At 43.7% G+C, this 23,132-nt stretch overlaps 1 protein-coding gene across 7 annotated transcripts in view; it reads left to right on the forward strand.

Annotated features, from left to right (window-relative positions):
• LOC130284828 (glucose-1-phosphate thymidylyltransferase-like) overlaps positions 1-23,132 on the forward strand; it is a 548,309-nt gene that overhangs the window by 427,839 nt on the left and 97,338 nt on the right. For all 7 annotated transcript variants that reach the window (XM_056535667.1, XM_056535670.1, XM_056535671.1 and 4 more), the window contains one exon: positions 469-537. In XM_056535667.1, the coding sequence (XP_056391642.1) occupies positions 469-537 (69 nt within the window). The remainder of the gene's footprint in view (positions 1-468; positions 538-23,132) is intronic.

Raw genomic sequence — 23,132 nt, forward strand, 5'->3', positions numbered from 1 at the left:
GGAGGTCCGCAGGTTGAAGACCACTGAGGGCAGAGAGTTCACTCGAGTATAAGCCGAGGGGGGTGTTTTCAGCACAAAAAACCGTGCTGAAAAATTCGGCTTATACTCTAGTATATACGGTATGGGAAAAAAAAACTGTAATCCCATAGAAAGTCAGTCTCTTTGTGAGACTCAGAATTTGGTATAGAAGGTAATATTCTTACCCTTGGGCGCTGTTTTGTGTTAATATCTTTCACAGATCCTGGAAAAGTAAACATCAGAAAGACGTTCCCTTTTTGTGCGGCCTTATCCTTATTTGTCTGTATGGAGGCAAAACATAAGTGAAAACTTTTTTATTTTGGTTGTATACAAGAATAAGGGAATGAGTAAATGTTAATTGCTAACTTACTTAGTTTCTGATATTCCTTAATAAAAATCGATCAATTATATATATTGTTTGTTAATAAATATAATTTATTTATTTTTCAGTGTCCATGCTTCTATATGTTTTCTAACCACACACTACCATGTGTAAAGACGTTTCTGAATGAGAAAAAGGTAAGGCTTGATTTACTGTTAAGAAAGTTTAAATAAAGTATAATGTTCATTAGGGGGTACTCCACTGGAAAACTTTTTTAATCAACTGGTGCCAAAAAGTTAAAATGATTTGTAAATTACTTCTATTTAAAAAATTTAACCCCTTCAAGTATCAGCTGCTGTATATTTCAGAGAAAGTTCTTTTCTTTTTGAATTTTCTTTCTGTCTGACCACAGTGCTCTCTGCTGACACCTCTGTCCATTTTAGGAACTGTCTGGAGTAGGACCAAATCCCCATAGGAAATCTATCCTGCTCTGGACAGTTCCTAAAATGGACAGAGGTGTCAGATTTTTAAATAGAAGTCATTTACAAATATGTTTAACTTTCTGGCACCAGTTGATTTAAAAAAAAAAAAAAAATAATGTTTTCCAGAGGAGTATCCCTTTAAGTAGGAAAGCACTACACAATGAAGATAGTCAGGCAGCTATTTCCAACACAGAACTGCAAGCAGGAAACTAAGCAGGTTAGTTCTGACCTGTCACTTCGTACATCTTTTCAGGGTAAGCTTTCAAGTGTATGTACAGGAGGAGTAGTACTATTTTTGGCAATTTTATAACCTGCATTCATTATTAGATTTCTGCTCTGCAGGTGTTGTCCCTGGGCCAATGAGTAGAGATTTTCAGCTATGATGTCTCCCACACACAGCAGAGTGGATTTTGCTTATGTATGTCTCTAAAGTACACTCTCAGAAGCAGCACTGAGAGTAGTTTAAGCTGTAAAACAAGCTCTGGGGTGGGACTATGCACGCCTGTAGTTTCAGTGTCTGTCTGCTTCTGTCTCTCTCCGGCCAGTCCCACCTCCCCTCCCCTTAGACTCCTAATGGCAACTTAAAGGGGTTATCCACCATAAGGTAACATGCATAGGAAGGATCTGTGCTTTGAGCTAAATGGCTATGTTGTGGGATTACCATAACGCTGTGGCTATCTTTTTGTGAACTGGCTAATTCCTGTTGGAGTCCCATAATTCCTTGTTTGTAAGTGTGAGGTCACTTTTTTCCCTCCCACACATCAGCCACCTCACCCATTGAAACACACCTGTGATCTTTTCCATACAATAGTTAGTACGGTCGAAAAAAGACATACGTCCATCAAGTTCAAACAGGGAAATTACCTCAGGCTCTGATTACCTGAGATAGACCAGTGTTTTCTGACCAGGGTGCCTCCAGCTGTTGCAAAACTACAATTCTTATAGAATGATCTCCCTCCCACCCAGCAGTCACTCCACCCATGAAAGCAAAGACAGGCACTGGTGATGTAATGTCTCGGACCACACTGCAACCTGTGAAAACCTGAGACAACACTCATTTTGTATGCTGTTAAAAATAAATGGGGCAAAATTCACAGAAGAATTGGGGGACCACTATCACACACAGTTACAGACACTATATTATGAACTACACTAACTTTACAGCCCCTGTAGCATAGTCAAAAAAAATCCCGGAATACCCCTTTAAACCTGATATTTCAGTAAGCTGATCTGGAGGGTGAATGATCATTTTAGTAGGGAAGAGAGAGCAGCAGCCCGATAATTAGAGAAAGAGGCATTATTCTCTGATAATATGCAAACTACAAACTTTGTTGAAACTACAGGAACCATTTAAGGGAATATATCAGAAAATGACTTTTTTTCAAATAAGGTTTATATTAGAAACATATTTTATGAGGAATATATATGAATAAAACAGATTAATAAATGAATACATAAATCTTGCACCAGTGACCTGTCTCTACCAGTGGCACTATGAACATGCCCTGATTTAGTGGAGTGAATATTGGATACAAATTCATCCAGTAATTGGGGGTGACGAGAGAGATATGCCTTTACTTTCTCATCGGTCTTTGTGGGTTTTAATTCCCTACAAGTATTTTCCACAATATTTACTAGGATTTTTATACGTTTTACACTTTTTCCTTACATTTTGCTTTTTTTTTTACAACTGCTTTGAGCTGTGGGGTTTTTCCAGAGCTCAAACTCACCACATTTGTAAAATGGAGACTTGGTCAGGTTTTCAAATTTTTTCAGCAATTTTGGCACAGAGACAATTTGTGGCGCACAACCAGACAAAACAGGTCAGGTTTACAAAAGTAAATCTGGGCCAATGTGTCCCTACATAGACCAGGCCTGGTCCAGTGATAGCACAGAGGAGAAACTTAATTCACAGTCTTGGGGATAAATGGCTATGTTGTGAGATTACCATAACGCTATGGCTATCTTTTTATAAAACGGTTATTTTTTGGGGGGAGTTCTCCCTTCAAAAATGAAAAAAATTTTTTGTATGTGTCTTGTATGGAGGAAAAAATACGTGACACAAAATAAAATAAAAAATAGCTGACCTCACACTTACGAACCAGGGATCATGGGACCTGTAGTCCCATGATCCCTGGTTCGTAAGTGTAAGGTCAGCTATTTTTTTTTTTAATTTTGGTTCACGTATTTTTTTCCTCCATACAAGACACATAAATAACTTTTTCATTCTTCCACCGACAAAATTGTATTAGGGCTTATTTTTCACGAGGCAAGGTGTACTTTTCATTGGCACACTTTCATATTATCATATAATGTATTACAGAGCCAGAAAAATATATATGTAAGGCAAAAATGAAAAAAATATGGAATTTCGCATTTTTGTGTGGCAATAATTTTTCAGAGTTCACCATATGGTACATCAGACATGCTAACTTTATTCTATGGGTCAGTACAATTTCAATGATACCAAACTTGTATTTTTATTTTATAAAAAAATTTTTTATGGTAAAAAAAAAAAAAATAGAAAACTTAAAAAAGAAAAAAAAAGTTTGTTAAGGCTAGGACTCCCCTGAGATTTTTGCCCTGCGATTTTTGTGGCATAAAAATGTCAGAAAAACTTCCACAGTTTTCCCCTGCGTTTTGGCGTTTTTTCTGACGTTTTTTATGGCGTTTTTAACCTTTGTGTGGAATACAAAATAGTTAGGTACCAAAAGAAAAAAAAGAAAAAAAAAGGATGCAGTAGGGATGTAAAAATGTATTTAACGTAATGTTTATTTTTTATAACAACATTTTTATTATTTTTTTTATAAAGTATGTGTGTGTGTGTTTAATTTTGTAAAAATTTTTTTTATGTAGTACTACTACTCCCAGCATGGAACACACTGTTCCATGCTGGGAGTAGTAGTACCTGTACTATAGACATATCGCCTCGGGTGCCAATCTGACAACCGATGCGATTGTCTATAATCTAGCAGAGATGTTGCTCTATTCAGCGCTCACATCTCTGCTCTATTCACATCACTGTCCGTTCATATTTTCCGCCCAGAGCTGTGATTGGCCGGATGGTTGCAGCCAATCACAGCTCTGAGGAAAAGATGAATGAATGAGTGGCCGGCCCGGAGTACAGTGCAGAGCAGGGATGCGAGTGATGTATACAGCCGCTCTGCATCTCTGCTATAGACAGGACGATACAAAAACACACAAGCGCTCCGTAGTGCAACGAACAGATGGTAAGGTTCCGCAATGTAGTTATTGGAAGTGCTTACCTAGATGGTTGTGCTGTCAGGCAGGCACAACACTGATGAGAGTATGGATATATATCCCAAATGCCGCTGATCCCATCCACCAGGGAACTGGTGTCCAACAGTATACACAAAAACCTCCAAACCACTCAGGGACTCATCCGGCGCAGATCAGGAAAAGGCAATACCGCTAGTGAGGCAGTATAGGAACCAATAAGGTACGGTCAATGTAAATTTATTTAAGAACAACGCGTTTCAACACCAGTTCAGGCGTCTTCTTCAGGTTCATATGTTCATATGCGATGCACAGAAACCCGCAAGTGGAGCCGGCACTGCTGTGCGGGCTTACAGTCACTAGATGAACGCTGGACTCCTGATAGTGAAACTTTTCAATCTCCCGTTACCTTGAGGTGGTGCTCAGTCAGACGGAGACGTAGTCACAATGCACAAAGAAGAAGAAATAGACGTCACTCATCAATCTTCAGGTGATCTTTATTACTTCATACACGGAGCCGCATGCAGGTGGAACTCAGCGGTGGGCAGGGGGCGTGTGTGTGGAACGTTTCGTGCGTGACGCACTTCCTCAGCCAACGCGGACATCCTCCTCCCTGTCGGCCTTCTTATACAGCAACAGGTGAGTTGTCATAGCAACATATCAAAACAACTAGATAAAATCAATACAAAACGTGAAGTGAATTAAAAACACGAGAATAAAAGCATTGATCTACAGGAACGGACTCAGGTCATAACAGTCATTAAGACCCAAAGGGCCGAGGGCGCCCGACTGGAGGATCCAGTGGGCTTCCCTCTGCAATAGGAGATTGTGTCTATCCCCACCATACTTAGGTACATTAACCCTCTCAAGGCCAGCAAAATGTACACCATTGCAGCTTGATCTGTGCGCCTCTTTCATATGGGAAATCCATCTAGGTGCACCCTTGCCTGTTTTAAGGGAATATAAATGCTCGCGAATACGGAACCTCAATTGGCGGATGGTCTTTCCAATATAAAAGCGGCCGCACGGACAAAACAGCACATATACCACGAAAGTGGTTCTACAAGTGATCAATTGTTTCACTACGTGGCTAACTCTGCCCACATTAACTTTGTCACTCTTGCTGTTAAAACTGCAAAATGAACAATTACCACAGGCGCGATTGCCTGTGGGAGACAACCAATTCCCTCTCTCCTTCTTATGATTTTCTGCAGACTTAAATTTGTCCCCCAAAGTGGGATTTTTCCTAAATGTTAAGAGGGGGCCATCTTTTGCTCTGTCACTTAACTCAGAGTCAGCCTGGATAATGCACCATGCTTTCCGTATGGCTGAATCTACAGTATTATTCATACTGGAATTTTCAAGTGAGAATACAAATTTTTGAGTATTAGTAGAAACTTTCTTTTTAGAGATGATAAATCCTGTCTATTGTGGGTTTCGGCCCTAGCATAGGCCTCCTCAATGACTTTATTAGGATATCCTCTCTCTTTAAGTCTACTTTTTAACTCTTCTGCTTGGATCCTATAGGTATCACTGTCACTGTTGATTCTATTTAGGCGCAAGAATTGGGAAAAGGGTATACTTCTCTTCATATGATGAGGGTGCGAGCTATTAAAGTGAAGGAGGGCATTCTTAGCAATATCTTTTCTGTACCCTAAGGTATGTTGCTGGCCCTCCTTCACTTTAAGCTTAACATCAAGAAAATCTAGTTCGTCCCTCCCGAACACGTATGTAAATGTCTTATTGACATCATTATGTGTGTTCAGATGCTCTACGAATTTACCAAATATCTCCTCTGGGCCCTCCCATACCACCAGGATGTCATCTACATACCGTAGTAGCAGCTTGACATACCTGATGTATGGGTTGGACCCGGAGAAGATGAAGCGTCTCTCAAAGATGGCCAGGAAAAGATTGGCATAAGTGCAGGAGACTGGCATGCCCATTGCTGTGCCGGTCTCCAGCCTATACCAATCTTCCCCATAGCGAAACTCATTATGACTCAAGATGAACAAAAGAGCTTCTGTAACAAAGGAGGCGAATGTCAGGGATTTTTCTGTGCTCTGGAGGACCTCCTGGATGGCCTCTACACCCGCATCCCTCAGGATGCGGGTGTAGAGGCTCTCAACATCTATAGAAGCTAGTTGGTAAGTGTCCTGCCAAGTGAATTCTTGTAGTTGGTTCAAGAGGTCACCGGTGTCCTTAACATACAACGGGATAGTTTTTAGAAGGGTTCTTAGGAGCCAATCAATATAGCTATATAAAGGCTCCATCGCGGAGCCGATCCCCGCGACGATAGGTCGTCCGGGGGGTCGGCTCCGTGACTTGTGGACCTTAGGGAGACAGTACCATTTGGAATGTTTGGGATGGCTAGGGTGAAGTCTTTCAGCAGTCTTATTAGAGATAATCCCCGATTCAGCTTTAGATCTCAAAAAGGAACGTAGGGCTGTCAGGCCCAAGGCCTGATTATTAAAATCCTGTATGTATATTATAAATTATAACTGTGTGTGACAGATTATCCAAGACATGGGTGAGAGGTCATTCAGACGGTGAATCCTTTTGTGTATTGCATTTTATTGGGGGCCTGGCTGTTTGTTTGTATCTCCTTTGAAGTCAGAGGCCCTTTGCCCCCTGGTGGGATCAGAGGGGAGGGGGGAAAAGGCAGATAAATAATATTTAACAATGCTAGACTCGGGGGTGTTCAATGCTGTGCAACAAGCTGACAAGACCATCCTAAGAACAGCACTCTCACTGAAGGACTGCTATACCATCATGCTGTAAGAACTTCATCTTTTGTTTTCTGAACTTGCCTTGCTAAACTCTTTCATATTTTTGTAACTGTATGTCATTTGTTTCTGTATTTTTATATAGTCAGCACTGTGATACCTTTTATCAGATTAAATGTTTAATTAATCAGCTCTGGTCTTTGATCTCTAAATATATGAGCTCACCTTTTTGAAGGAGGCTCTGGTAAAACACGTTTATCTAAGGGTTAATTTGGTGACTTGCTGGGACTTGTAGTGGATACCCAGAAGTCTGGCAGCTTTAACCCTTGCACCATCACACTCTCTCTAATGTCTCGGCTTTACCGATAGGGTGTGATCGTGACAACTGGTGGCAGAGTCGGGATATATTTAGAGATTTTTAGTGCTTGCTGGATTTTACCTGTAAGGAAATCTTAGCACTAAAAAGAAATTGCATACATCTTCTTGTGTGTAAATTCCAAAGACAGAGCTCAGTGCTGGTTTAAAAGACATACAAAAAGAGTGCAAGACAGTTCTGTCCTCCCCATCTCCTGTTTTACCTCCTCTGTCTCATCTCGGAAATATGGAGGCATATCGCAAGCAGTCCAAGCCTGCACTGGAGCTAATGTGCCAAGAAAAGGACATCCCTACTGCAGGAAAGAACAAGGAACAACTTATTGCTGAACTTGTGGAGTATGATGCCCGTGCAGAAGAGCTGAGTGACATGAGGCAAAGTCCTGCAGCTGGAACTGCCATCCAAGGACTGATATCTCCTGGGGAATATAACATTACTCCCCATCAGGACAGTACTCCACATGAGGCCTTGGACTCTTATATGCGGACTGCCTTACAACACCTTGGGAATGTGGATGCCAATATGAAACTCCAACTGCTTCTCAAGTACCAAACTGCAGAGAGAGAGACACGAGCCGCAGAAAGAGAGGCTCAGCGAAGGCATGAACTGGAGGTTCTAAAGCTGAGAGGGAATGCTTCATCCGCACGGAGTGTTGTGCAAGATCAAGGAGACCACAAACCCCACTTGGAACATTTCCCCATGTTGGAGAAAGATGGTGATCTGTGGTGATGTGTTCCTGAGGGGATTTGAAAACGATATCTAACCCCACGGTTGCGAGGGAAAGCTCTGGATGTGTTTGCTTCTCTTTCCTCTGAGAGTGACCAGGACTATGAGGCAATAAAATCTGCCCTGCTAAAAAGTTTTAATCTGACTCCAGAGACTTATCGGAAAAAGTTTCGGACTTTGCAACAAAGCGCCACAGAAAGCTGCACTCAACATGCAGGTCAGCTAAGGACTGCATTCAGGCTATGGACTGGGGGCCTACAAGTTACTACCTATGAGGCCCTGGAGGACTTGATGGTCCTGGATCAGTTTCTCCAAACACGGAGCTTTGAAGCCAGAGAGTGGATATTGGACCGCAAGCCCAAGACAGCAACGGAAGCAGCAGAACTTGGAGATGACTTTGCCAACAACCGGGCACTAACAGCAAAGCGTGGATCTGCACAAGCCAGAGCAAGTACCTGGAGGGGAGCCACACACCCACAGAGCACCACCAGCAGCACCAAGCCAGCCGGAAAATTCTTGCCATCAGCACCAAAAGCAACAGGAGCCACATTGGGTAAGGGGGACACCCGCCGATGTTACAGATGCAACAATATTGGGCACCTGAGTGCCACTTGCCCCAACAAAAAGAATTCTCCACCAGTAGCTGGAGGACACACAGCCGTTCTTCTGGTGTCCGGAGCGGTGGAGAAAAGAGCAGATAACCTGCAGAGTGTAACTGGGTGACCGGGTGACAGTGGGTTTGCGAGATTCTGGAGCCTCCTTTACCTTGGTGCGGCCTGAAGTGGTGGATACAGAGGACATCATCCCTGGAAGAACCATGGCTTTAAAAGGAATTGCAAGTGTGCGGCCTGCTGTGCCCATGGCCCGTGTGTACCTGGATTGGGGTACAGGCAAAGGTTTGCGGGAGGTGGGGGTCTCTGAGGATATCCCTGTTAATGTTCTGCTGGGGAATGATTTGGGTCGGATGCTCTGTCATTATGCTCCAGAGGACACTACCTGCACACCGGATGGGCTAGGAGAGAGCCCTGTTCATTCTGAGGTACTGTGCGAGACTTTGGGAGACACTGCGGAATGGGGTAACTGGGAGGGAGTGCAGGGGATTGATAATTGTTTACCTGTGACTGAACCAGTAATGTTTTCCAAAAGTGGAATGGGGTGTATTGTAAAATGTGGTGAAAATGCATTGCCAATGCCAAAACCTAGTGGAGATGGGCTGGGGGGGGGGGGGGGGGGATTGGTGTGCCCCTGGTGACATGTAAGGATGAGAGACCAGCAGTGAGTGATATGTCCCAATCCTGCGAGCCTAAGGAGGAGGAGGGAAGGAGTGATAGCCCTGTATATGATGCCTGTAACATTATGTCTGGAACTGAGGGAGAGGAAGGTAAACCCCAGGGAGGCATACCAATGGTGGCAGTGGTAACGCGTCAGCAGCATGCCAGGGCTGCAGCTTTAAAAGGAAGGGACGATGGTGATGCAAGGGGCAAGCTGTGTGACTTGCAAGCCCCAGCAGAGGAAGGTGGAGATGCTAGTTCACCTGGGGGGAATGTGCTCCCTTATACCACGAGATGGGGGGAGGGAAATGAGTATATCCGGGAAGCTCTGCGCAGTGACCCTTCCCTTGAAGGGCTGAGACAACGTGCTGAGCATACAGATGTTGACACAGAGGGGCATCAGGTATATTGGGAAAATGATATCTTGTACTGGGAGTCCCTTTCCAAAGGCATGCTAGGGGCCCAGGAGAGAGAAATACAGTTAGTGATTCCTAGGCAGTACAGGAAAGAGCTGCTGAGGTTGGCCCATGAGACCCCCTGGCAGGACATTTGGGAGTGCCCTATGCGGTCATAGAGAAGGAATGTCTAGCTGTTGTCGGGGCTGTGCAAAAATTACAGCCTTACCTGTATGGCAGGGATTTGACTGTCATAACTGATCACAACCCTCTACATTGGTTGGACAGTGTCCGGTAACAATGGCATCTTGAAACAAATGCTAAAAACATTTGTAGAATCGGAGGGCAGAGACTGGGGAAAGTATTTACCCCATCTGTTATTTGCTTACAGGGAGGTACCCCAAGAGTCTACAAGTTTCTCGCCCTTTGAGTTATTGTATGGTCGCAAAGTGCAGGGACCCCTAGATTTAGTTAGGGGAGAATGGGAAGGGGGGCTACATGCCCCTGAGACTTCTGTGGTGGAGTATGTTCTGAGATTCAGGGACAGGATGCAGGCATTGACTGGGCTGGTACATGACAACCTCACAGCAGCACAGTCCAGGCAGAAATACTGGTATGATCACAATGCAAGGGACCGGGTCTATGAAGTGGGACAGAAGGTAATGGTTTGAACCCCATCTGGCAGAATAAGTTGCAGGCTGCGTGGGAGGGTCCCTTCCCCATTCTGCAGCGCCTAGAACCCACCACATATGTAGTTGCCCTTGATGAGAAAGGTCAGAGGCAGAGACAGTACTACGTTAATATGGCATACTATGACCCTGAGGAGGTGGTACTCAGTGTATGTAGTGCACCAGAGGAAGGGCTGGGTAGTGATCCCCTACTGGACCTAGTGGAGGAAGCTAAGAGCCAGGGATCCCTTCAGGATGTGGAGATCAATCCACAGCTCTCAGAGGAAAGAAAAAGGCAGCTAAATGAGGAAATAGGCCCCTTCAGTGCCATCTTTGCCTGGGAATGCAGGGCCTGTGGTGTCAAGAAGAGAAATAGATGGTTAAGGGAGACAGATCTATCAGCCTGGATAGGCAAGATCTCTCTGTCCCCATCTTAAGGGGGAGGTGTCAGGCCCAAGGCCTGATTATTAAAATCTTATATGTGTATTATAAATAATAACTGTGTGTGACGGATTATCCAAGACATGGGTGAGAGGTCATTCAGACGGTGAATCCTTTTGTGTATTGCATTTTATTGGGGGCCTGGCTGTTTGTTTGTATCTCCTTTGAAGTCAGAGGATCTTTGAAGCAACAGAGATGCCCCCCTGGTGGGATCAGAGGGGAGGGGGGAATGGAGTCTCCCTCCAAAAAGGCAGATATATAATATTTAACAATGCTAAACTCTTGGGTGTTCAATGCTGTGCAACAAGCTGACAAGACCATCCTAAGAACAGCACTCTCACTGAAGGACTGCTATACCATCATGCTGTAAGAACTTCATCTTTTGTTTTCCGAACTTGCCTTGCTAAACTAGTTCATATTTTTGTAACTGTATGTCATTTGTTTCTGTATTTTTATATAGTCAGCACTGTGATACCTTTTATCAGATTAAATGTTTAATTAATCAGCTCTGGTCTTTGATCTCTAAATATATGAGCTCACCTTTCTGAAGGAGGCTCTGGTAAAACACGTTTATCAAAGGGTTAATTTGGTGACTTGCTGGGACTTGTAGTGTATACCCAGAGGTCTGGCGGCTCTAACCCTTGCACCATCACACTCTCTCTAATGTCTTGGCTGGACCGATAGGGTGTGATCGTGACAAGGGCATTAAGCGTTTTTTGAGAGGGGTCGGAGGTTAGGAGCTTATAAATTGACCCGTCACCTCGCTGTCGCATAACCTCACTCTCATATTGTTCCGTATACATTACTACTGTCGCCCCCGCCTTTGTCAGCTTTGCTTACTTTCAGTTCGGGTCTCTCAACCAGCCACTTCAAAGCTTCCCTATCTTTTGGGGACAAATTACTGTCTTCTCGTGGATACACTAAAGCTCTCACATCCTGCAGTACAGCTCGTGTGAACAAGTCCAACGGGCTGCCTGCAGGAACCGGAGGCACAAATTTAGATGTATTACCTCCCTTAAAGCAGGTTTCTTAAGTAAAACTGTCCTGAATAACATCAGGCTCCCCTTCTGCCAATTCACATAACATCTCCATACACGTCTGATTTTCTTCAGACATGTTGAGTACAGGTTGAAACCCCAGTGGTCCCACAATAGCGGGGATCTCTCCCTCCCTATGAACAGTACCATCTTGCTGCTTAATAGATTTATTTTTGTACATTTTGTGCAAGGACATTTTTCTTGTGGCCTTAAAAAGGTCCACATCAAACTGAGTAACAACTCCAAAATTAACTCCCTTAGAAAGCAGATCATTCACATGGTCCGGCAATACAACATCAGTAATATTGATAACACAATTGGCAGGATTTAGCTTCTCCAGGACACGTTCTTCCGTTTGCCCCTCCAATTGCCTCCTCTTTTTACGCCCTCTCCCCCTCCTGATCTGCCTTCTAAAGGAAGACCACCAGGGGAAGCAGGGCGGCTCGTGTCCATCTGGACCTGTGTTCCCTGAGCCTCATCGGACAGGCTAGTGTCCGAGTCTGTAGTCCACAAGTCAGACACAGGTCGTCTGGTCTGTGGACCCTTCCTCGGTCCTGTTTTACGCCAGCCTATCTTATGGGGCTTCTTGGTGTTCCATGTGAACACTTGCTGGTGTTCATAGTCGAACTTGTCCCTCATAAATGTATCTATTTTCTTCTCCTTAGTCTCCACTTGTACCAAGAGCATCTTTTTTTCTACTTTAAAAAAAAAAAAAAAGCAGTGGCTGTCGCCTCAGTGACTCTTGTGCTGTATTCTATCTTAGCTTTGCCCAAAGATACGGTAACAGTTTCATATTCACACTGATTCTGCGACAATACCAACTGAGTCAGTGTATTAGCATGTTTAATGTGTGCTTCATGCCATGCCTCCATAAAGCTAGTGGACTCCTTAAACTGAATTGAATATACAGAGTCCCCGAGGAGTGCGCCCGCTATCCTGTTAGGACTGGAGAGAATTGATTGTCCAAAAGAATCTGACCTCTCAGTCAGCCAATGAGAAGATCCGATTCTCCAGAGTCCTGGTGCTCACCACTGTGAGCTCGTCCCTGTTGTTGCAGGATGTAAAAAACGCCCCTGCCTCACACCGCCCTGCCTGCAGTGTATTCTCCGTGGGTGTCGGAGTCTCGCTCTGAGCAGTATTCATGGTGATGTATAACCCGCTGCTGGGCGTGCTCAGGCTAACAAAGAGAAAACACAAGCGATGCACAGAAACCCGGAAGTGGAGCCGGCACTGCTGTGTGGGCTAACTAGATGAACGCTGGACTCCTGATAGCGAAACTTTTCAAACTCCCGTTACGTTGAGGTGGCGCTCAGTCAGACGGAGACATAGTCACAATGCACAAAGAAGAAGGAATAGACGGCACTCACCAATCTTCAGGTGATCTTTATTACTTCATACACGGAGCCGCAGGCAGGTGGAACTCAGCGGTGGGCAGGGGGCGTGTGTGTGTGGAACGTTTCGTGTGTGACGCACTTCCTCAGCCAACGCTGACATCCTCCTCCCTGTCGGCCTTCTTATACAGCAACAGGTGAGTTGTCATAGCAACATATCAAAACAACTAGATAAAATCAATACAAAACGTGAAGTGAATTAAAAACACGAGAATAAAAGCATTGATCTACAGAAACGGACTCTTCCCAATATAAAAGCGGCCGCACGGACAAAACAGCACATATACCAGGAAAGTGGTTCTACAAGTGATCAATTGTTTCACTAAGTGGCTAACTCCGCCCACATTAACTTTGTCACTCTTGCTGTTAAAACTGCAAAATGAACAACTACCACAGGCGTGTATTCCCTCTCTCCTTCTTATGATTTTCTGCAGACTTAAATTTGTCCCCCAAAGTGGGATTTTTACTAAATGTTAAGAGGGGGCCATCTTTTGCTCTGTCACTAAACTCTGTCACTGCCTCTTAACATTTAGGAAAAATCCCACTTTGGGGGACAAATTTAAGTCTGCAGAAAATCATAAGGAGAGAGGGAATTGGTTGTCTCCCACAGGCAATTACGCCTGTGGTAGTTGTTCATTTTGCAGTTTTAACAGCAAGAGTGACGTGGTATATGTGCTGTTTTGTCCGTGCGGACGATTTTATATTGGGAAGACCATCCGCCAATTGAGGTTCCGTATTCCCGAGCATTTATATTCCCTTAAAGCAGGCAAGGGTGCACTTGGATGGATTTCCCATATGAAAGAGGCACACTGATCAAGCTGCAATGGTGTACATTTTGCTGGCCTTGAGAGGGTTAATGTACCTAAGTTTGGTGGGGATAGACACAATCTCCTATTGCAGAGGGAAGCCCGCTGGATCCTCCAGTCGGGCGCCCTCGGCACTTTGGGTCTTAATGACCGTTATGACCTGAGTCCGTTCCTGTAAATCAATACTTTTATTCTCGTGTTTTTAATTCACTTCACGTTTTGTATTGATTTTATCTAGTTGTTTTGATATGTTGCTATGACCTGTTGCTGGATAAGAAGGCCGACAGGGAGGAGGATGTCAGCGTTGGCTGAGGAAGTGCGTCACGCACGAAACGTTCCCTGCCCACCGCTGAGTTCCACCTGCCTGCGGCTCCGTGTATGAAGTAATAAAGATCACCTGAAGATTGATGAGTGCTGTCTATTTCTTCTTCTTTGTTCATATGTTCATATATAGACAGGACGATCACAGCGGGTGTCAGTAGTCACCCCCGCTGTGATGTGTCCTTAAGCAGGTACTACTACTCCCAACATGGAGCACACTCTGCTCCATGCTGGGAGCTGTAGTACCTGCATTAATAGACAGATCGCACCGGGTGTAACTTCTGACACCCGCTGCGATCTGTCTATTAATGCAGGTACTACAGCTCACAGCATGGAGCAGAGTGTACTCCATGTTGGGAGTATTAGTACTTGTAGTTAAGGAAAGATCACTGCGGGTATCACTCCTGACACCCGCTGTGATCCACCTGTATAATGTATAGATGCCGGGGCCACTCTCCTATGGTCCCCTGCACGGCCGTATATATACACATTCCGAGAGCTGTGATTGGCTGGAACCATCTGGCCAATCACAGCTCTTCAGGAAATATGAATATGTGTATATATACGTCAGTGCAGAAGAGCAGCCGCCGCATCTATATGCGGAGGATTGCAAGGGACCCCGGCAATCTGTCAATTAGTACAGGTAACTACTACTCCCATAATGGAACAGTGTGTTCCATGCTGGGAGTAGTAGTACTGCCTAAAACATTTTTTTTTTAAAGTGAAAAACACACACACACACACTACATTTTTATTATTGTCAGATACATTTTGTTAGATACAATTTTTTCCATCACTACTGTATATTTTTATAATTTTTTTTTATGGTACCCTACGAAATTTTTATAAAAAAGGTATCTCCATAATTTTTTAGGATAGCTAAAGTCCAAAAAAGAATAAAAACCGCCTGAAAAAACGCAAAATTTAAAACCAACATGGCGTTTTTCTTGGCGTTTTTGCTCTCCCATAGACTTCTATCGGAGGAAAACGCCACAATTTCAGGGCAAAAAACGCCAAACTAGGTTTTGTCAGGCGATTTGAAAATCCAGCCTCTGAGCCCGAAATTGCTGAAAAACGCCAAAAGGATAAAAAAAAAACGCCAAACTGAAAAACGCCAAGTGAATATGGCATTTTGCAGTTTACTATTGACTTGCAGCTAACATCTGTCCGTGGCATTTTTTCACAGAAAAAAACGCTGTGAGGGAAAATTGGCGTTTTTAATGACGTTTTTGCAAAAAAAAACCTCAGTGGAGTTCCAGCCTAATGCCATGTTCCGACCTTTATAACTTTTTCCACCTACCGTGCTCAGTTTTAGCATTTGGAATTTTTGGGGCTTTATGCAGTTCACATTGCAGGATCAGTAACATGATAATTTAATAGTTCGGACAATATCTGTACCCCTGTTCACTGGTGTCTGGTATTGTGCCAAGGGACTGGAGCAAGGCGAATGTGGTGCCAATCTTCAAAAAGGGCTCTAGGTCTTCCCCAGGAAACTATAGACCGGTAAGTTTAACGTGCATTGTGGGTAAATAGTTTGAAGGACTTATAAGGGATTACATACAGGAATACTTAGGGGATAATTGTATTATAAGTGATAACCAGCATGGGTTTACTAAGGATAGAAGTTGTCAAACCAATCTAATTTGCTTTTATGAAGAGGTGAGTAGAAGCCTTGACAGAGGAATGGCTGTGGATATAGAGGGACATTTATCAATGTTTGCTTATGTATTCTTTATTTTAGTAATTTTTTCCTTACTTTTTTTTTTGCTTACGTGTGACTTATTTATCAACTGCTTTCAACCTGTTGATAATTTTCTTTCACGTAAGCAATTTTTCGTTTTTCACTTTGGTAGTAGCTTTTTCTGCTCCATGTTTGAGCTGGAGTAAATTTAGTCAATTTTTAGCCCTATTGCGACTTTTTTTTGCGCAGTTGCGACTGTCGCAGTTAATAAATACCTGACTACCCGTAGTCCATTTTTAAATTATTACTACGTAGTTAATTTTTGGAAAAATAGCTTTTCTCGCTTTCCAGTCAAAATGTCGCACAAAAAATCGCGTAGTCGCAGTTGCGACAATTTCGTGACAATTATAGTAAAGAAAACCTGACTAAATCCGTTGATGAATGTCCATAATAGTGTTTCTGGATTTTGCTAAAGCTTTTGATACTGTCCCTCATAGACGTCTGACAGGTAAGTTAAGGTCTTTGGGTTTAGAAATTTTGTAATTTAGTTTGTAACTGGATTGAACACTGGCTCATGGATCGTACCCAGAGAGTAGTGGTCAATGATTCGTACTCTGATTGGTCCCCGGTTATTAGTGGTGTACCCCAAGGTTCAATGCTGGGACCGCTGTTGTTTAATTTATTTATCAATGATATAGAGGATGGCATTAACAGCTCTGTTTCTATCTTTGCAGATGACACCAAGCTTTGTAGCACAGTACAGTCTATAGAGGATGTGTATAGGTTACAAGATGACTTGGATAGACTAAGTGTCTGGGCATCCACTTGGCAAATGAGGTTCAATGTGGATAAATGTAAAGTTATGCATCTGGGTACTAATAACCTGCATGCGTCGTATGTTTTAGGGGGGATTAAACTGGCAGAGTCACTGGTAGAGAAGGATCTGGGTGTACTTGTAGATCACAGACTACAGAATAGCATGCAATGTCAGGCTGCTGCTTCCAAAGCCGGCAGGATATTGTCATGTATAAAAAGAGGCATGGACTCGAGGGACAGGGACATAATACTCCCCCTTTATAAAGCATTGGTATGGCCTCACCTGGAATATGCTGTTCAGTTTTGGGCACCAGTCCATAAAAGGGACACTGTGGAGCTGGAAAGGGTGCAGAGACGCGCGACTAAACTAATATGGGGCATGGAACATCTTAGCTATGAGGAGCGATTAAAGGAGTTACAATTGTTTAGTCTTGAGAAGAGACGTTTAAGGGGATATATGATAAATGTATATAAGTATATTAATGGCCCATACAAAAAATATGGAGAAAAACTGTTCCAGGTTAAACCCCCCCCCAAAGGACGAGGGGGCACTCCCTCCATCTGGAGAAGAAAAAGTTTAGTCTCAAGGGGTGACACGCCTTCTTTACCATGAGAACTGTGAACTTATGGAACAGTCTACCTCAGGAACTGGTCACAGCAGGAAAAATTAACAGCTTTAAAACAGGATTAGATACATTCCTGGAACAAAATAACATTAATGCTTATGAAAAAATATAAAATCCCATCCCTTCCCCAATATCGCGCCACACCCTTACCCTTCAATTCCCTGGTTGAACTTGATGGACGTATGTCTTTTTTCAACCGTATTAACTATGTAACTATGTAATTATACATGCGGCAATACCAAATATGTTATTTATTTATTCATTTATTTTTTTTACAAAGTTTTATTTGAAAAATAGGAAAGGGGAGTGGGTGATTAAAATTTTTATTAGGGGGGGGGGGGGGGGGTTATATTTTAACACCTTGGGGACAGAGCCCATTTTGAACCTAAGGACCAGAACATTTTTTGCAATTCTGACCACTGTCACTTGAAGCATTAATAACTCTAGGATGATTTTACTTTTGAATTTGATTCCGAGATTGTTTTTTGTGACATATTCTACTTTATGTTAGTGTTAAATATTTGTCCATTCTTGCATCATTTCTTTCTCATTTTTCTTACTTTGAAACTCTCTGCTTATAAGGAAAATAGACATACCAAATAAATTATATATTGATTCACATATTCAATATGTCTACTTTATGTTGACATCATAAAGTTGACATGTTTTTACTTTTTGAAGACATCAGAGGTCTTCAAAGTTTAGCAGCAATTTTCCAAGTAAATTTCAGAATCTGAATTTTTCAGGGACCAGTTCAGTTTTGAAGTGAATTTGAGGGTCTTTATGTTAGAAATACCCCATAATGGATTTTTATGAAAACTGCACCCCTCAACGTATTCAAAATGACATTCAGAAAGTATGTTGACCCTTTAGTTGTTTCACAGGAATAGCAGCAAGTGGAGGCAAAAATTCAAAATCGAAATTTTTTACACTAACATGTCCTTGTAGACCCATATTTTTTTTTTACAAGGAGTAAAAGGAGAAAAAGCCCCCCAAAATTTGGAACCCAATTTCTCTCGCGTAAGGAAAAACCTCAAATGTAGATGTAAAGTGCTTTGTGGGCGCACTAGAGGGCTCAGAAGGGAAGGAGCGACAATGGGATTTTGGAGAGCAAATTTTGCTGAAATGCAAATTTTTGCGGGGCATGTCGCATTTAGGAAGCCCCCATGGTGCCAGAACAGCAAAAAAACACTGCACATGGCATACACATGGGAAACTACACCCCTCAAGGAATGTAGCAAGTGGTGCAGTGTAGTGTTGAGCGGCATAGGCCATATTCGAATTCGCGAATATTCGCGAATATATGGACGAATATTCGTCATATATTCGCGAATATTCGCATATTCGTTATATTCTCGTTTTATTTTCGCATATGCGAAATTTCGCGTAGACGAAAATTAACATATGTGAAAATTAGCATATAGGAAATTTGCATACTCGAAAATTCGCATATACGAAAATTAGCATACACTAATTTTCGCATATGCAAATTTTCGCACGCCAGTCTCACACAGTAGTATTAGAGCCTTCTTTACACCACACAAGCTGGAAGCAGAGAGGGGTGATCACTGTGATGTGTACTGTGAAGAAAAAAAAAAAAAAAAATGAAAATTCGTAATTACGAATATATAGCGCTATATTCGCGAAATTCGCGAATTCGCGAATATGCGATATTCGCGAATAATATTCGAATTGCGAATATTCGCGAGCAACACTAGTGCAGTGAGCCTTAACATCCCACAGGTGTTTGACAACTTTGCGTTGAAGTTGGACGTGAAAATGAAAAAAATAAAAAATTTTACTAAAATGCTGATGTTACCCCAAATTTTTCATTTTTACAAGGGGTAATAGGTGAAAATGTCCCCTAAAATTTATAACCCCATTTCTCTTGAGTAAGGAAATATCTAACATGGGGATGTAAAGTGCACTACACTGCTCAGAAGGGAAGCGGCAATGGAATTTTGGAGAGAGTATTTGGTTGGAATAGAAGTCTGGGGCCATGTTCGTTTACAAAGCCCCCATGGTGCTAGAAGAGTGGACCCCCCCCCCCCCCACACACATGTGACCCCTTTTCTGAAACGACACCCCTCACGGAACGTAACAAGGGGTGCAGTGAGCATTTACACCCCACTGACAGATCTTTGTAACAGTGGGCTGTGCAAATGAAAAATTAAATTTTTCATTTTCACGGACCACTGTTCCAAAAATCTGTCAGTTACCTGTGGGGTGTAAATGCTCACTGCATCCCTTGTTATGTTCCGTGAGGGGTGTCGTTTCAGAAATGGGGTCACACGTGGGTATTAATTTTTTTTGCGCTTATGTCAGAACCGCTGTAAAATCAGCCACCCCTGTGCAAATCACCAGTTTAGGCCTCAAATGTACATAGTGCGCTCTCACTCCTGAACCTTGTTGTGCGCCCGCAGAGCATTTTACGTCCACATATGGGGTATTTCCGTACTTGGGAGAAATTGTGTTACAAATTTTGTAACAAATTCCTTTTACCTCTTATGAAAATGAAAAGTATGGGGCAACACCAGCATGTTAGTGTAAAGGTTTTTTTTTTTTTTTACACTAACATGCTGGTGTAGACCCCAACTTTACCTTTTCATAAGGGGTAAAAGGAGAAAAAGCCACCAAAAATTTGTAGCGCAATTTCTCCCGAGTACGGAGATGACCCATGTGTGGCCCTAAACTGTTGCCTTGAAATACAACAAGGCTTAGAAGTGAGAGAGTGCCATGCGCATTTGAGGCCTAAATTAGGAATTTTCATAGGGGTGTACCCGGATGCAAGCGTTTCACTTGCCTCCTCCACCAAAAAAACTCTATGTCCGTTTTCCCTAAACAGGGTGCCTCCAGCCAACATGCCTAGACAGCCAATAGTTGTCCGGCAATACTGAGAGTTGTTATTTTGCAACAGCTGGAGCTCTGGAGCTCCGTTAAGGAAAAACTGACGTACAAGACGTTTTAAATTTTTATTGGGGGGGGGGGCGGGGGGGGGGGGGGACAGGACAGTGTAAGGGTGTAGTGTATATGTAGTGTTTTGCTACTGGGATGGCTGCTGATATCTATCCATGCGCGGCAGTGAACGGAAAAGCCAAGAGCATGTAGTTACTCACTTGGTCATTAAAGGCATACCCCGGGGAACTAAACCCATAGCCCACCCTTTCATCAAACTATGTATTTGTCTAAATATCATTCAATAGCTATATACAGCAGTTTCCTTCTTTCAGCTTACATGCAGGAAGTGAAAGAAAAGCCTCATATTCAGATCCACCTTGTCTCCTCAGTGAGACCTATCCCCCTCCTTTCAAGACAACACCACTTGATTTCAGTCTGGTCTAGAGCTCTGGCTGTACAGCCACATACCCTCCCCCTCCCCTACCTGTGTGAGGAGCTTGTGAGCCATGAGAGAAGCTCAGAGAAGATTCTCAGTCATAAACTGCACTTTTTCTGTGTAGAGCTTATCACCCACTGCTGCCATTCAGAGCACAGCATGATTTATTGCTGGAGGAAGAATAGTCTGAAAGAAAATACCTTGACAGTGTGTGTGTGTGCTGCAGTGTATGCATGCACACAGATAGTGAAAGCAGTGTGCTGGCAGCCATTACACAGAGCTGCACTGACTCCTGGGAGTTGTAGTCTGTGCTGTAAGCAAAGAAGAATTATATTTTAGAGACATCAGAACATCAGAGGCCAAAGAAGCTGCCAAAACCACATGAATAACTACGGTTGAAACAGATCAGGTATTCTGGTGGCTTTGGAGCATTTCTATTTTTCTTAACTTCCTTGGAGTACTCCTTTAAATACCAGGGAGCAAGGGCGTACCTGTATGTCCTTGGTCCCCAACAAGTTAAATAGTGTGATCACTATTGAGCCAGCTCCGATGTACGTAATTTCCGGCAGATGTCAGCTGCTAATAACATTTTAAGAAGAAAAGAGATTTGAATACTTGCCTGGTTTGAGGTCTGTCTCTCTGCTCATGGGACATCTCTGCAACAATTGTCATAATTGTCTTCTAAAGCTGAAAATTGGGGAGTATGACGCCACTTTTTTTTGCAACCCAGCTTTCCCACCTGGCTTTATAGAGGCACTGTCATTATGAAAAACTTTTTATATTTTGTAGTACTACTGATAAGATGATGTTTTTAACCCCTTAAGGACACATGACGTTCTCATACGTCTCCATGTCCGAGTCCTTAAGGACACATGACGTATGAGAACGTCATGTGTTTTGCCGGCCCCCCGCAACCATCTGGAGCGGAGCCGGCGCCCGATGCCTGCTGAAATCGATCAGCAGGCATCGGGGCATATCGCCCAGGGGGGTCATGATGACCCCCCATGTCGGCGATCGCGGCGCATCGCTCGTCAATTCAGACGAGCGATGCGCTGCGATTCCGTTCCCCGCCGCTCGCCGGGCGGGGATCGGAGCCGGATGTCTGCTGATTTCTATCAGCAGACATCCTGGCAGTGTGCCGGAGGAGGTCCGGAGGACCTCCTTTACCGGCGATCGCTGCAGGACGCCGGTAACTACTAACCGGCGTTCTGCAGCGGTTCCAGGTCATCAGGGTCACGTGTGACCCTGTGACCTGGATATAGATGGTGACTGGTGGTGTAGTATACACCACCAATCACCATCCATGCTGTACTGGGGGCTGGCATTGTGGCCACCCCCTCAGTACAGTTGTGATTGGGTGGCCAAAGTGGCCACACCAATCACAATGTAATGGGAGGGGATCTGGTGGGCTAGGAGCACGTTGCTCCGTTCTGCCCACCATTCCACAGAGATCTGGTGTGCAGGACGGAGCCCCGTGCTGCCCACCATCCCCTCAGTAAAAAAAAAGTGCCCCTTGCCCCCTTTCTGTGGCCCCTTGGCACAGAAATCCCCAGGGATAGCTTTAGATTAGGTAGGGACAGGTTAGGGTTAAAAAAAAAAATAGTTTTTAATTTTTTTTTTTTGGCGTACCTCAGTGGGTGTCCGTGGGTCCGTAGCACCTTTAGCTGCGTGACCCCGGCCCTGCTGGGTCGCTGCGGTCTGCCGTCAGCCTTTTTTTTTGGCGCAGATCTTTTTTTTTTTTTTTTTTTCACTAAGCGTGTGTGCGGACCCTCTTAGTTATAAAAGAGCGGTCCGCCACCGTTTGTTAAAGCCCACCCGCCGCTGATCAGTCCCGTAGTACTGATCAGCGTTTTTTTTTGTGGTGCCGGCGCTTTTTTTCGGGTTTTCTAGCGTGTTTTTGCCCCCATAGGCGGTCCGTGCCACCAGTAGCAGGCGTGTACTGTGTGGCCGGACCGTACCTGTGTGTGCGGCGTGCCTCACCGCTGTCAGTGATTTATCACTCATCAGCTTTTTTTTTGTGGTAAAGGCACCTTTTTCGGTTAACGCGGATTTTTTTTTGCACCCATAGGCGGTCCGTGCCACCAGTAGCAGGCGTGTACTGTGTGGACGGACCGTACCTGTGTGTGCAGCCTGTCCCACCGCTGTCGGTGATTTATCACTGATCAGCGTTTTTTTTTTGGTTCAGGCGGGTGCATTTTTTTCGGGGTAAAGCGTTTTTTTATTTATTTTTTCGGGTTTTTTGTGTGGGGGTCTGTGAACAAGCCACCAGCCACTGTCCTGGGCTGAGTGGCTGGACCCCCCACTGACTTCTGCGCCCCCTGCCGCCACAAGCGCTAATCAGTGCGCACACCACTGATTAGATAAACGCTTATTTTTTTGGTGCAGGGTTTTTTTTTGCGCTAGAAGTCCCCCTTTTTTTTAAAAGTCCCCTTTTTATTTTATATTTTTTTCTGTTAGGGCG

The sequence above is a fragment of the Hyla sarda genome, chromosome 8 (assembly GCF_029499605.1).
Source record: "Hyla sarda isolate aHylSar1 chromosome 8, aHylSar1.hap1, whole genome shotgun sequence".
In the NCBI taxonomy this organism is placed as follows: Eukaryota; Metazoa; Chordata; class Amphibia; order Anura; family Hylidae; genus Hyla; species Hyla sarda.